At 33.1% G+C, this 14,963-nt stretch overlaps 1 protein-coding gene and 1 pseudogene across 1 annotated transcript; both read right to left on the reverse strand.

Annotated features, from left to right (window-relative positions):
- Positions 1 to 432: 432 nt before the first annotated feature.
- On the reverse strand, positions 433 to 8,018 carry LOC111461636 (annotated as a pseudogene).
- Positions 8,019 to 9,125: 1,107 nt separating this feature from the next.
- Positions 9,126 to 14,283, reverse strand: LOC111461405 (beta-glucosidase 12-like). Its single transcript, XM_023104917.1, has 13 exons — positions 14,171 to 14,283; positions 14,012 to 14,075; positions 13,529 to 13,587; positions 12,759 to 12,834; positions 12,564 to 12,641; positions 12,325 to 12,412; positions 11,262 to 11,517; positions 11,099 to 11,202; positions 10,005 to 10,204; positions 9,856 to 9,878; positions 9,675 to 9,780; positions 9,493 to 9,595; positions 9,126 to 9,429 (listed from the first exon to the last, which is right to left on the reverse strand). Exons 4-13 carry the CDS (start codon positions 12,817 to 12,819, stop codon positions 9,261 to 9,263), a joined length of 1,188 nt encoding a protein of 395 aa, XP_022960685.1. The 5' UTR covers positions 12,820 to 12,834; positions 13,529 to 13,587; positions 14,012 to 14,075; positions 14,171 to 14,283; the 3' UTR covers positions 9,126 to 9,260.
- Between the last annotated feature and the right edge of the window lie 680 nt (positions 14,284 to 14,963).

Below are 14,963 nucleotides of genomic sequence, written 5' to 3' on the forward strand. Positions count from 1 at the left end.
ACCCTCCTTGGGGACCAGCATCCTCGCTAGCACACCACTCGGTGACTCGCTCTGATATCATTTGTAATAGCCCAAACCCACCGCAAGCAAATATTGTTCTTTTGGGCTTTCCCTTCTTGGCTTTCCCTCAAAATTTTAAAACGCGTCCGCTGGTGAGAGGTTTCCACACCTTTCTAATGAATGTTTAGTTTTCCTCTCCAACTAACGTGCGATCTCACAATATCAAACATTAAGCTTCCAAATACGAATATGGATGAAAATGGGCGAGTAGATGTAAACGAAAAAGAGAACCTCTCATTCAGTTACTTACCTCATTGATTGGTGAAGATAAAAGAGATGTTCCATATGGTAACTAATTCTCTTATTGTCAGAAAGTAGATTATGAACATTAGGATCATCATAATCAAAGAATCCTGCACATGTATCACTTGATTAATAAATAAGGTTATGAATAACAATTTCTCTTTTTTCTTCCCTTGAAAAAAAGAAAAGAAAAGATTTTTTCGATACCATTTTCGATAATCATTTTTCATGATTATCAACAATTTTTGCAATCCCTCGGGATAAACTGATAGCCAAGACGACGCATTCACCTACAATTAAAAGAGACGATTAGCAAGTGTGATTAGTTAAGTTCATAATTGACGAAAATTTGCATAAATTACCTTTGGCCCAAGTGAAACTTCACGAAACGATCAGCAGCAAATCCGAAGCACATCATACAAAATTTAATCAGAGATTTAAAAAAGTTATGAAACATAGCAAAATAACTTTACAAAATAGTTTTAGAAAAAGGATAGGATTTTGAATGATGTAATATGAAGGCCATACTTGAAGTATTTACACCAGAGTCGGTACGCCAGGCAGGGTATAGAACATGAGCGCTGGAGTCATCGATGGCATATGCAGCTGTGTAGTAGTTGAGTCCAAGAAAGTCGTAGGTGCCTTTGATCAAAGTGGCTTCTGTCTTGTGTGAATGTGGGCAGTCTATCTTTTACACGCAGCCTCATACTTTGTGGGTAATCACCATTCACAATTGGAGTGAAAAACCTATATCATTCATTTAATTTGGTTAACTATTGAGTTGATGATTTAGGTTAAGTGAGGAATGACTCTTTTGGCCACTCTAAATTTTCGTGATAAATAAAAATGATCAAAATATCTTCACTTTTCTATGACTACCATTAGCAATTGGCATTAGTGACCCATGATTCAAAACTTGAATTTGATACCTGAGAACCTCGACATTCTCATACGATATAACCACGTTACTTATTTCTTGTTTCTATGTGCAAAGACTTGTTAGGAACCACAAATCTCGATAATGACGTGATATTGTCCACTCTAGAGGATTTTGCAAACCAATTTAATTATGCATTCGGCGGATATATTCTATAATAGTAATAATGATTTCGAGAAAAGAAATAGGGGTTCATAAAATTAAAAAATACGGTTTTAACTTAATCCACTAATGTCATCATTTTAACTGTCTCATTAAATTTTTAATAAAGAATTTCAGTTTACTGTCTGATTAGATATAAAATATATAATAAAATAAAAAATCAATAAAAACTTTTTTGATGGGATAAAAAATATAGATTTAAATAAAAATAAACATTTTTTTCAAAGGGATTATTGGAATTTTCTAATGTTTTGAGCCGATGAATATGAAATTCCTTTTTTAGGATATGTAAAAAAAAATAAGAAATTTTTTGTTTACTCCATTATAAAATTGAAAATGATATTTTTTTTTTCTGGTTCAAAGAACCAACGGAGATAAGATAGTATTCCTTACTTCTAAACCCATGATCAACTCCTTAGTTAGCGGATGTGGGTCTCCTCTCTCAACAATCCTCCACAATACTATCCCCACAGATCAACACGGATATTTCTAGCATGGTTTTTCCTTACTCATATGTTTCTAGAAAAATTCCGAAAATGTCACCCAACATAAGATTGTTTCAAGCAAAACACACATGATTTTAAAGTTCCTATGACTGAGCCATCGTGTTTGTATATGTAATAGCTTTCAATTCTTTTTAAGTCTTTCTTAGTCATTCAATCCTTAGAATCGCTCTTATTCAAATGTGATCTCTTTTCATTTATATATCTAATGTGAAAAATTCTACCTACCTCACCAACACCCACCATTGACAACAACCATCTCTATAGTTAACCTGTCATTTTAAGTACAAATTCAATGTTATTAGTATAACCTAAACTAAACTAACTCTATCTTAAAGTAATTCTAATGGAATACTTCTTAGCAATTTATTTTAATATTGAAAGCATTGAAAGCTTTAATGTATGTGTCAAAATATTGATTTTTAAAATTTGAGATTGTATCAATATACTTACCAACCAGAAAAGAACTCAATAGCTCGTTGTCCGGCTTCTTTGTCAGCATTAGTGTCTGAATATGGTTCGTACCAATTTCCAATCACACTTATTCCGATCACACCCTTTTGTGTTCTCTATAAACTCAATGTGATAATACTTCAAAATATATGAAAGAAATCTTCATATAAATGCATATTGCTATAGTTTTAGAAATCACAAACCTGATATTTTTTTCGGTAAACTTCGACAGCACGAGCATGAGCAAGAATTTGGTGATGACCGACTATATATGGTTCGATTGAAGAATTTCCATAACGACAATTATTGTGTATCCATTTCGAACATCTTCCTGGTGCAAATGTTCCTTCCGAGTATGCGCTTATAGAGAACATATTTGGTTCGTTCAAAGTGATCCAATGCTTAACTCTATCACCAAAGTGCTTGAAGCAAACATCGACATTGTAACAACCCAAAATTTTCTACTTAATTTAAGATCGCTACTATATACGTACCATAAACATTGAATGCAGAAGACTTCATTTAAATTCCATAAAACATAACCTTTAACTTAAAACACAGCTATGAACTTACGTGTTTCGAAAACATCTTTAAAACGACACAACAAAAGACCCAAAATAAAATAAATAAGTGTTTAAGTTTAAAACATCCTATTCTATCCTAAGTCTAAGAAAATAAATACCACTATCCTTTGCATGTGTCATGATCTCGAGTTGCGATGCCGTCGTCAGCCGTATAGGAATGCCTTGCCTTAACCTGAAAAATGTAGTAGCACATGGCTTGAGTATTTAAAGAAATACTCAGTAAGTGACTCCACTATTGGGGTTAAATGCAACAATCACATGCAATAAAATGATGAGACCAATCTTTCGTTTCGTTTCATTTCGTTTCGTTTCATTTCGTTTCGTTTCGTTTCGTTTCGTTTCGTTTTCCCTACGGTGTAATCCTAACAGGTAATCGTGGACGTGTACCATATACTCTACACGCAGCCCATACGTGCGAGTATGGGCTCACCAGCTAGTTCGCACACGCTGGGCCACTGTCCCTAGCCGGTGGGCAAGCTCTGGGGGCCCACCGGGACCCGTTAAAACTAAAACCGTCACGGCAGCGCTATGCAGGGCATAACGATCGTTGTCCTGCCATTTGGATGTACGCGTCCGTACCCTCGTGATGGGATAGGGGTATCCCCCCAAATGCATGATCACACAATATGCATGAGGTCCCACTAGTCCTACAGTCATCATTTAATGAACATAACCCCGTGTCACGTTTTCATGCTTACATGTCATTCTCATCCTCATTTCGTTACATATCATACATATTCCTAGCGGGGTTATGTATCATGCAATTTACCGTATTTCATGTCATACAATTCATTAAGTTACATTCCAATACTCATACAACAAGCCATAATCGTACAAGGCCACACATCGTCACATGCATTCGTATCACATCAACTAAGCAGCATAAATAACATACATTCACGTTCACATGATTTCGTACTTAAGCACAATAATCTAGCATACAATGTATCATATCATAACCAAGTCATAACGTAAACACTTCATAGTCATATTGTTCTCTAACTTACCATAGTCTTAACGTTCTTATACCTATCACAGACATATCATTACGTGACGTACCTTAGTCATATCGTCACAAAAACGTACCCTAACGCACAAACCTATCCCTTTCTACCCATAACGTAACTGTATTCTTTCATCAATCTCTCATATCCATAGCACTCTGATATGTAACCTAACTCTAACGTTTCATGAACGTATCTTACTCCTATCATTACATTTCGTTTTGTGCATTCTTCTCGTACCCTATCTCAAACATATCCTTGAGCACATCGTACCAATCATACAAACCACATATTATAACATAACATAACATAACATATAAGAAGCATATCGATCCATAGACAATTCACACATATCAATATATATGACACGTACAGAACCACAAGGCACATGTCAACATCAAATATAACCATGCCGATAGTAAGGTCACTTACCTGGCTCGCTCCGAGTCAACCTATATGAGCTCATGACATCAGTTTCAAGTTTTATCTCTATAAAATTATTACTCTAATCTACATTGGCCATTTTAAAATTATGATCTTTTCTGGACAAAATTGAAAAAGCTCACTGCCCTCTTGTTAAAATTCTGAATGTTTTCTATTACACAAAATTGAAAGGAGCTCACTGCCCTCTAATATTTCCTATTGTTAAATACTGTTTAACAAATCTTTCCTTACTCTCTCTCTCCCTCTCTCTCTCTAATCCTTTTCATCCTGGAAATAGGTTTTAAAATTGGAAGGAGCTCACTGACGTGATATTTCCTTGTATTGTTAAATACTGTTTAACAAATTTTCCTCAATCTCTCTCTCTCTCCCATCTTTTTCATTCAGTAAATAGGTTTTTCAATTGTGTAAACAGATATTACTGACCAATTTTAAGTACAGGCTACGATCTTTTGGTTTATAGATTTGCCACCTAAAATTTTATTGAATCTAACTTATAACCTTATATAATTAAAATGCTAACAAAAATCTAATAATTGTATATGGGATCTGGTTATTACAACTGTTAAGATAGGAAAGAAGATTTGATCCTAAATTAATTTCTTTATCACAATAACTAAAAGGAAAAGGAAATCTGAGATAGGATTTTACCATAATAACTGACAAACTCTGAATCTGCAATCTGTTGAATGCCATTTTACTTCTCAAATCTACCTTTGTTGTTTTTCTGTTTTTGTTCAGTTGGCTTAAGATGGGTCGAGGAGAGAAATTGTGGAAAGGGATCAGAGGTTAATGGAGAGAGATGGGAAAGTTTTTTTTTTTTAATTTTAATTTTAATTAATTAATTAATTTATTATTATTATTATTTTAACTATTTTATTTATTTATTTATTTATTTTTGGATTATTACTGACATAGTCCTCAAAATCATCTGCGGTTCCTTTTGAGTTTTGAGTTTAATTTTTATTTGGCTCCTAATTATCAAAATGTTACGGTTTTTTATTTACAAAATTCGACGATCCAAGAAACCTCAATATTTATCTTCTAAAGCTTATGAAACATCCCAATGGAAAAGTGTAGCATATGGTTCGAGGCCTATAAATAAATCAAAATGAAATGGTAAATTTTTTTTTACCAACTAATATATTCAATAAAATTTAGGACCAACCATTTTTAAGGGTTTCATCGATGAGATTGTTGTAGTAATTAATGCCTTCTTGATTTACCCCTCCCTTCAATGTTCCATCTGCAGTGATTAAGAAACCCCAAAAAGTTACCATTATATTTTCAAGTTTATTATTTTCTAATTTTTTTTGTTTCTTAAATTAAAAAAAGTTTTTAATATTTTACTTGGCAATATTCTGCTCCAAGCAATTGAGAATCTATAAACGTTAAAGCCGGTGTCGTTCATAAGGGTGAGATCTTCCTGCATTTACAAGGAAACATATCAATCAAATTTAAGGATATATTTTAAATTAACAAATAAGAAGTTGGCCTTTTATATATATATATATATATAGAGTGATGTGGGAGATAGAGACTGAGAATTTAATCTCTATCTCTCTGATTCCATGGGTTAGATGAACATCTTTAGTAATAAATATTGAATAAATGCTCATAAACAAGAAATTTTATTGCTAGAGATACAAATGTTCGTTTAACCTGTTGAGACTGGGACATACCTTGCACTAAGTGGGAAATTCTCATTTAAACAGGAGAATGAAGAGGGAGCGAGAAAATATTTCTTCCCGTTCACTAAACAAGATAGGGACTGGGAACAAAAATTATATTTCTCGTCCCCATCCTCCCCTCGTCCCGCTTTTTATATATAAATATAAATATATGTATTTATATATATATCAAAACTAAGACATAAAACTATATATTTATTTACTAAATAAATAACTTTTTGAAAATATTGAAAACTATTTAAAAATTATGTTTGTGTCTTCTATTATATTTTACTTTTCAAATATTATTGAATTTATTAGAATTTTTATATGTTTTTATTGTGAGATCCCACTATTGGAGGGGAAAAAAACATTGGTTGCAAGGTTGTGGAAACCTCTCCTTAGCAGACGCGTTTTAAAACTGTGAGGTTGATGACAATATATAACGGGCCAAAACGGATAATATTTGCTAGCGATGGACTTGGGCTGTTACAAATGGTACTAGAGCCAGATACCGAGTGGTGTGCTAGCGAGGACATGAGCCCCGAAGGGACTGGACACCAGGTGGTGTGTCAGCGAGAACGCTAGGCCTCGAAGGGGGTGGATTGTGAGATCTCATATCGGTTGGAGAGGGACGAAACATTATTTATAAGGGTGTTAAAACCTCTGCTCAGGAGACCGCATTTTAAAAACTTTGAGGAGAAGCCTGAAATGGAAAGCACACATAGGACAATATTTGTTAGCGGTGGGTTTTGGAGGTTACAAATGGTATCAAAACCAAATACCCGACCAGTGTACATGGTTGGATTGTGAGATCTCACATTAGTGGGAGAGGAGGGAAAAAGCTTATAAAGGTCTGAAAATCTCTCCCTAACAGAATGTTTCAAAATGGCGAGGAACAAATCATTCCTTGTAATTGAACAATATTTGTGAGCGGTCCACTAGGTTAGTACATTTTTAGTGAAAATTATATTGAAAAATAAAAATTATATGAAATGAAATTGCTTTTTTTATAATTAGAAAATTTTAATCCACCAAAAACTCAATTCCCATGGATTCTCCGTGGTAATTTCACACTAGAAAATAAATGAAAAATTTTACGGAGATGCAAATTGAAATAAAAGGTGAGGACGAAAATGGGGAAGGTTTTTTTATCCTGCCTCCTCTCATGAACATCTCTAGCTAGATGTAACTGTGCATTTAAACCCTAAGCTATCTAAACTCAATCTAATCACGATTATTGTTGACATCTCACGCACCTTGTATCTATGGTATGTATCTAAGGCTACATCTCCATTGCTACGATCGACAATTTTGTCTGCAATATTCTAAGACACTTATAATCATAATGATCATAACATTAGAAGGATTATAATTTTTGTGTTATTTCTAAATTAAAGCTTACCTGGGCATTTGTGAGTGAAGGTATCCCAAATACTTTTTCCTTTCGATGAAACATCACCTTCATACTGAACAAAACACAAAACCAATTAACAAGGGAAGTGAAACCCACGTTGGTTCTTGAATCTCTTAAAAGTTATACAAATTTCTTAACCTGGTAAGCTGAAGATGATGCACCAAAACCGAACTCATTCGGAAAATTGCTTCGTTTGATAGTTTGAAGATCAATGTCGTCTTTTGCTTCTAGAAGAAGAACAAGGAAGGTAAACTGGAGAGAGGGTCAAGCTCATTCACCTATCGGTTTGTCTCATTCATTGTTGTGCTCCTTCACCTATTTATTATGGAACAGTAAAGAAGGTCAAGGCGAAACAAGAATGAGAGTTTACAGGCAGGAAGGAAAGACTCAAGATTCTAGATCGTTCATGTCCCTTCACTCTTTCACTCGGTCAAGCAGCTGAGGATTGAATTAACTCTCTCTTCCTGATTGAACTGTAAAAGAGAAATACTCGACATACAAAGTTGAGGAAGAAGACAACGACATAGCTATTTTTAATACCCATTGTAACTCGATCCTATTAGGTTTTGGTGTGATTTCTCTCTCTTAGTTGGACTCCTTTATATAGAGAGAGCTTACACACTATTGGCAACATACTCCCTCTCTCGTATGCACAGATTCCATACCATGTCGAGGATTAGTGGGAGAGGAGTCCCGCATCTGATAATTAAAGAGTTGATCATGGGTTAAGGGGAGGCCGACCAACCTATAGCTTAAGAAAGGTGCTTAAGAAGAGGGAAAAAGAAACATGGAACAAATTTCCTTTTCAATTGCACCCGTCTACGACCAATGACAGTTTTAATTTGGATTTTTAATAATTAAATCATTAAAATTTTAAATTCTGAAAAAAAAAAAAAAAAAAACAAAAGAGATTACATCATTACATGGAAGAAATCCATTTAGGTATGTCTTATCATCTCCATCTTCCATTTATTTGTTTTTTCTTTCATTTATGGCGAAACAATTACCTAATTTGTAGAGTTGAAGACTTCTAGAGTTCAAATTAGTCTATTTGTTGTTTAAAGCTCACCAATGTTGGAAATTGATATTCTTTTGTTTAAAGCTCACCAGCGTTGGAAATTGATATTCTTTTTTAGACTTTATTTATTATTGGGAGATTCATTGTTTTGTTGAGTTTTGACGGAAGATTTAGAGTTTTTTTTATTGGGATATGTGGTGTAACCACAGTAAAAAAATAATAATAAAATAAATAAATAAATAAAAGTAACCTAACCACCTCTTCTTTCATCTCTCCCTTCATTCTCTAAAATACCTCTATCATTCGGTATCAATAATTCTTTCGGAAAAAAAAACATAAACAAAAAATGGTTTCACTGGGATTTAGGTTGAGGGGAAGAATTTGTGTTAGTTAAATCTTTCCTCTTCTTTTTATCTTGATTTTGTTACCTTATTTAGATTTTAGCTAGAGATCAAATAACACTAAAGTTGGTAAAATTGCTTCATCATACATAGTCAGAAAGAAAAGAAAAAAATAAGAATGGTTAAAAAAATGCCAAAATAATGTAAAAAGATAGGGAGGAAAAGAAACACTTCTCAGAAGCTTAGTTTCATTGATAATCAACGCCGAATCATAAATATGAAAACACAAGACAAGACAAGGTTTTGCTATTGCAACTTTATTTAGCTACTTCTTTCTATGAGTAGTCTTTAAGAAACTTGCAATAACATATAACATATAACATATAAAAGTTCACCAAATAGCAAGAACTTGGTAGCTGAAACATCTCTAGTTCTTGAGGAAATTCGCGAACCACTTCAGTGAAAGCTTTGGTATTCTTTTCAAGTCGTTTAAGAAATCAATATAGATGAGGCCAAGGCGCTTGGTATATCCCGATTTCCATTCAAAATCGTCCAATAACGTCCATGCAAAGAATCCTTTTACCTTTACTCCATCCCTATAATATTTGATTCAAATCATTTGTAGCCAAAATGAGAAAAGAAAAAAAGAAATAACTTACTCCATTGCTTTGTGAAGATAATAAAGATGATCGTTATAGAATTTCGCTCTCTTCTTATCATTAATCAATTCCTTAACATTAGGACCATCGTAGTCAAAATATCCTGCACATGTATAACTTTTATGAATAAATAAAATAAAATAAATAATTAGGAGGATCGAACAAAATTTTTGTTCTATTACCATTTTCTGTGATGTAGATAACTGGATCGTTATATTTTCTTTTAATGTCCATCAACGCATCCTTTAACCCTTGTGGATAAACCGCGAGCCAAGATGATGCATTCACCTTAAAGACGAACAAGCATAATATGTTTATATCGTTTTTCAAATTTCATCCTAAGAGAAAGCTTAGACAATTTACCTTTGGACCAAGTGAAGGTTCATCTGTAACAATCATACGAAGTGTAATTAGAGAGATTTAAATGAACCCTAAAATATAAGCAAATATCATTTTATTTATGAGTAAGAAGTATAGAAGTAGGAAGAATAACGTACTTAAAGAAATGGCACCAGAATCAGTGAGGTAGGATGGACGTCCAGCTGGTTTGTCATCATTTTTGGCATAATTGGAAGTGTAGTAGTTGACTCCAAGAAAATCATAGCTTCCTTTTATCAAAATTCTTTGTTCTTCTGTGAAATGGGGCAATCTTTCTTTTACTCGGGATATCATGGTCTCCGGATAATTACCATGCACGACTGGATTGAAGAACCTACATTTTCCCTTTTATTTCTTGCAGTCTGGTCACATTATTTAAAAATATTTCTACAAACTAACATGAGATCCCACGTCCGTTGAGGAGGAGAATAAAACATTTTTTTTATTTATAAAGGTGTGAAAACCTCCCCTAAAAGACATTTTTAAAACTTTGAGGGAAAACTAAAAAAAAACAATATCTGTTAGCAGTTCGCTTGGGCATTATAGTTTTGTTCACACTCACATGCTTTCTAATAAAATTTCTTAAAGATTACCTAGAATTATTTCAAATAAAGGATACTTAATTTTAGAGTGCTTATGATTGAGCCCCTCAAAGAGAAAGAAAGTGTAGATATTGGTACAGATAGTAATTTTCAATTCTTTTATACTTTTATTAACCATCTTATGCTTTATTCAGATATGATCCTGGTTCATTCATATATTTATGTTTTTGTGAGATCTCACATCGGTTGGGAAGGAGAATAAAATATTCTTTCTAAGGGTGTGGAAATCTCTCCTTAGGAGATGCATTTTAAAAACTTTGAGGGCAAGCACGAGAGGGAAAATCCAAAGAGGTTCTTACAGTTACTTCCTAATAAAATTCCTTAGGGATTATCCAAAATAAAATTGTTCCAAATAAAACATATTTAATTTTGAAGTTCTTATGATTGAGCCAAGGAAAAGGAAGGTGTACCATGTTGGTATAAATAGTAATTTTCAATTCTTTTAAACTTTTCTTAACCATCCTATTCTCTCATTCAGATATGATCGTTCATTCATATACTTCTCTTTTACTTGAGTATCTCAAGAAAATGTGTATCGAAATAATTTTAATAGTAAGCTTTGAAAATTGAAAGAAGAAAAAATCAATAATTCAAGAGGTTTGAGTTGTATCAATAAATTTACTAACCAACCAGAAAAGAAATCAACAGCTCTATTTGCAGCTTCTATGTCTGCCGAAGTATCTGTTAACGGGACATACCAATCAGCCAGCACTGTGATGTCTGCCGAAATCTGATTGAATTAAGTAAAAACTTGAAGGATTTGCTAAGAGTTGATATATTTGGTAGAACCTGATATTTGTCTCGATAAACTTTGACAGCATGAGCATGAGCAAGAATTAGGTAATGACCAACGATGTATGGTTCTGTGGCTGCATTCCCACCAAGACAATTGTGAAATTGCCACTCTGAACATCTACCAGGTGGAAATTGTCCCACTGCATAACCCATCATGGTGTAAATATTTGGTTCGTTTACTGTGATCCAGTGCTTAACTCTATCTCCAAATTCTCGGAAGCAAACGTCGACAAAGTCCGTAAAATCTTTCCTGTAATCAAATTTTAAGGTTATTAATGTAACAGTTTAAGCTCACCACTAGTAGATATTGTACTATTTGAGCTTTAAAACACGTATGCTATAAAGAGGTTTTCACATCTTTATAAAAAATGTTTCGTTGTTCTCCCCAACTGATGTGGGATCTCACAGTCGATTATAGGCTTTTCCTTTTGGGTTTCCCCTTAAGGTTTTTAAAACGCGTCTGCTATGGAGAGGTTTTCACACCCTTATAAAGAATGGAGAGGTTTTCACACCCTTACAAAGAATGTTCTCTCAAGGTTTTAAAAAAGTTAATGTTAGAGAGAGTTTTCACACCCTTATAAAGAATGTTCCTTCAAGATTTTAAAAAACGTGTCTGATAGGGGGAGGTTTTCACACCCTTATAAAGAATGTTTCGTTATCCTCTCCAACAAATGTGAGATCTCAATATAGGTTTGCCCGAGTTATCCTTTCCAACAGATGTGAGATCTCACAATCGATTTTTCACACCCTTATAAAAAATGTTTCGTTATCCTCTTCAACCAATGTGGGATCTCACAAACGATTATAGGCTTGCCCGAGTTATCCTCTCCAACCCATGTGGGATCTCACAATCGATTATAGGCTTTCCCTTTCAAGCTTCCCCCCTCAAGATTTTTAAAACGCGTCTGCTAGGGAGAAGTTTTCACACTCTTATAAAAAATGTTTCGTTGTTTTCTCAGACCGATGTGAAATCTTACCATCAATTAATGTTTTTGCAAACACTTTCTAACAATGATCGAAGATGAAAATTTGGCAACCTCAATATAAATTTACTTACACGATTCGAGGACTCAAGAAGCCTCCATATTCATCGACTAAAGCTTGTGGAATTTCCCAATGAAAAAGTGTAACCACAGGTGTGATGCCTACAAATCATAATATTTAGTGGTAAGTAAAGGAGAAAAGAGTAGTGTTCATACAAAATATTCGAACAAAATTTGGTAGTTGTCTCTCTAATTTCAAAGTTATCTATCAAATCTTTTTGAAAAAGTTATGAAAAATTACGATAATACCAACCCTTCGAGATCATGTCGTCAATGAGATTATTGTAGTACTCGATTCCCTCCTTATTCAGACCTCCTTCCGAAGTTCCATCTGCATTAATAAAATATAAAAAACGCTGATATTACAATCAATTAATGAGAATAGTACTCATATTATCGTAATATAAGAAAATTTCTCAAAATTATAAATCGATAATTCCTTAATTACCTCGCAATATTCTAGTCCAAGAAATCGAGAATCTATAAGCATGAAAGCCAGTTTCTTGCATGAAGGAAAGATCTTCCTGCATTTATAAATATAAAAGTATGGGTCATTCTTCCAATATTATTTTATAAAACAAAATAACTAAGCTAATAATAATAAGATCCAAACAAGAGTTAGGAGCTCTCTACTCAATACATTCCTTTATTGTTAATACTAAGTTAAAAATAAAATTTTAGAAATAGGGTGTTGTTAAAAAAAATTTTATCCTTAATATATGGACGAACACGGTCTATTTACATCTTATAGGATATTGACGAACACGGTCTATTTACATCTTATAGGATATTGACGAACACGGTCTATTTACATCTTATAGGTTATCTCTAAACTTTTTAATGTTAGTTTTACAAGTTCATGAATATTATTGAAACATGGTACAATTCGTAAGGATATTTTGAATTTTTTTTAAGTTTAAAATATTAATAAAACAATTCAAAATTCAAGGATATATTTGGAACATCTTTCAAGATTAAACGATATTTTCAAATAAATTATTAATTGTTTCCATCAAAATATAGGTAAGAATTTCCATTTTTTTTTTCTTTTGAAAGTTTTGAAGTGTTTTTGAGATTTTTTTAAAAGTTGTTATTATGGAAACATTTGAAATTTTAGAAGTAATTTTGAGATAAGTACAAGCAAATAGGTTCTAGTTGATGTGTTATGAGCATTATAGATTAAAACTAAATCCTAGTTTTGGTTGCCATCCTACAAACCTTGTAGTGATGGATCTGATCAACGGCTACATCTCCATTGCTACGATCCACGATTCTCTCTACAATTCACAAATACGTAGTTACTTTTCGTTTCTCAACCTTCCTCGAAAGGTTATTAGAAATATTGATTATTTTGCTTTTGAATAGTTTGTGTTTGAGAATTTAAAAGTCAAATAGCACAAGAATTTTCACTTTTCTCAAGGTTGCAAAGGATTGAGAGAAGTTTGTGCATTTCATTGCCAAAAATATGACAAAAATCTCGTGTCAACAAAAACGTTGGCATATGGTTATCGGGAACGATATATCTCAATGAAATTAAGCTTGTAAACACTATTTTAGAACAAAAAAAAAAATTGAAAATAAAAGTAGTTCTTAAAAAGCTTTTGACTTATTGTTTGGATAATTTGGCCAAAGATTGAAAGATGATATCAAAAGAGTAAAGAATATATGCTATGAGAATTAAAAAAGCACAATGATGAAGACCTGGGTATTTATGAGTGTAGATATCCCAATTATTTATTCCTCTTGTTGAGATACCACCTTCATACTGCCAAGAACATCAACCAAAAAGAAACAGTGAAACCCACATTCCTTCATTCAATTTGGTACTTACAAAATGAAACTTAATACTCATTTCTTCACCTGGTAAGCTGAAGACGCTGCACCAAAAATAAAGCCTTCAGGAAAATCACTTCGTTTGATTGCGTGATTACTATCGTCGTCCTGCACTTCCGCTACAAGAACGCGAAGAAATACAGAGTTAAGAGGAAGAAGTCGATAACGCAGCCATCTTTGATACCCATCATCGCTTGTTTTTGTTATGTTTGTTTGTATTGAGTGATTATTAGGAGAAGTGCGAATGTTAACATTCAAATCCATTAATTATTATAAGAAAACTAAGAGACTATAGTGCCTATTAATGCATTAAAGTAAAGCGAGATATCATTAATTCTTGAGAAATCTCGGTTATTATTGTAACGAACCATCAGGATTTAGAATCCAGATTCGGCATCTAATAGCTCTCGCATTTTTGCAATATGATCACTTTACTTACCTCAAGACCAACATGGATCCTTTTTGGCATATTTTTCTCCTCACATGTTTGTTAGAAAAATTTGTAGAATGTCTACCAAAGCACGCTTCACTTTGAAATTCATATGATAATCCACTCAATAAGAAGATAAACTTTATTGGTATATATATATATATATAAACTTTCAATTTTTTTAAGTTTTTCTTAATTATCTCATCTTCAGGATCACGCTCATTCGAATGAGTGTCGGTTCATTCACGTACCCTTCATTTACTCGGATACCACAATTATTAACCTCTATGTTTGAGTTATACTTTTCGTAAGATCATATATTACTTTCTTAATAAGAAAACTATCAGAAGTAATGTAGTTGGTGGGATAAAATTATTGACTTTCAAGATG

Source organism: Cucurbita moschata, unplaced genomic scaffold (genome assembly GCF_002738365.1).
Source record: "Cucurbita moschata cultivar Rifu unplaced genomic scaffold, Cmos_1.0 Cmo_Scf00025, whole genome shotgun sequence".
In the NCBI taxonomy this organism is placed as follows: domain Eukaryota; kingdom Viridiplantae; phylum Streptophyta; class Magnoliopsida; order Cucurbitales; family Cucurbitaceae; genus Cucurbita; species Cucurbita moschata.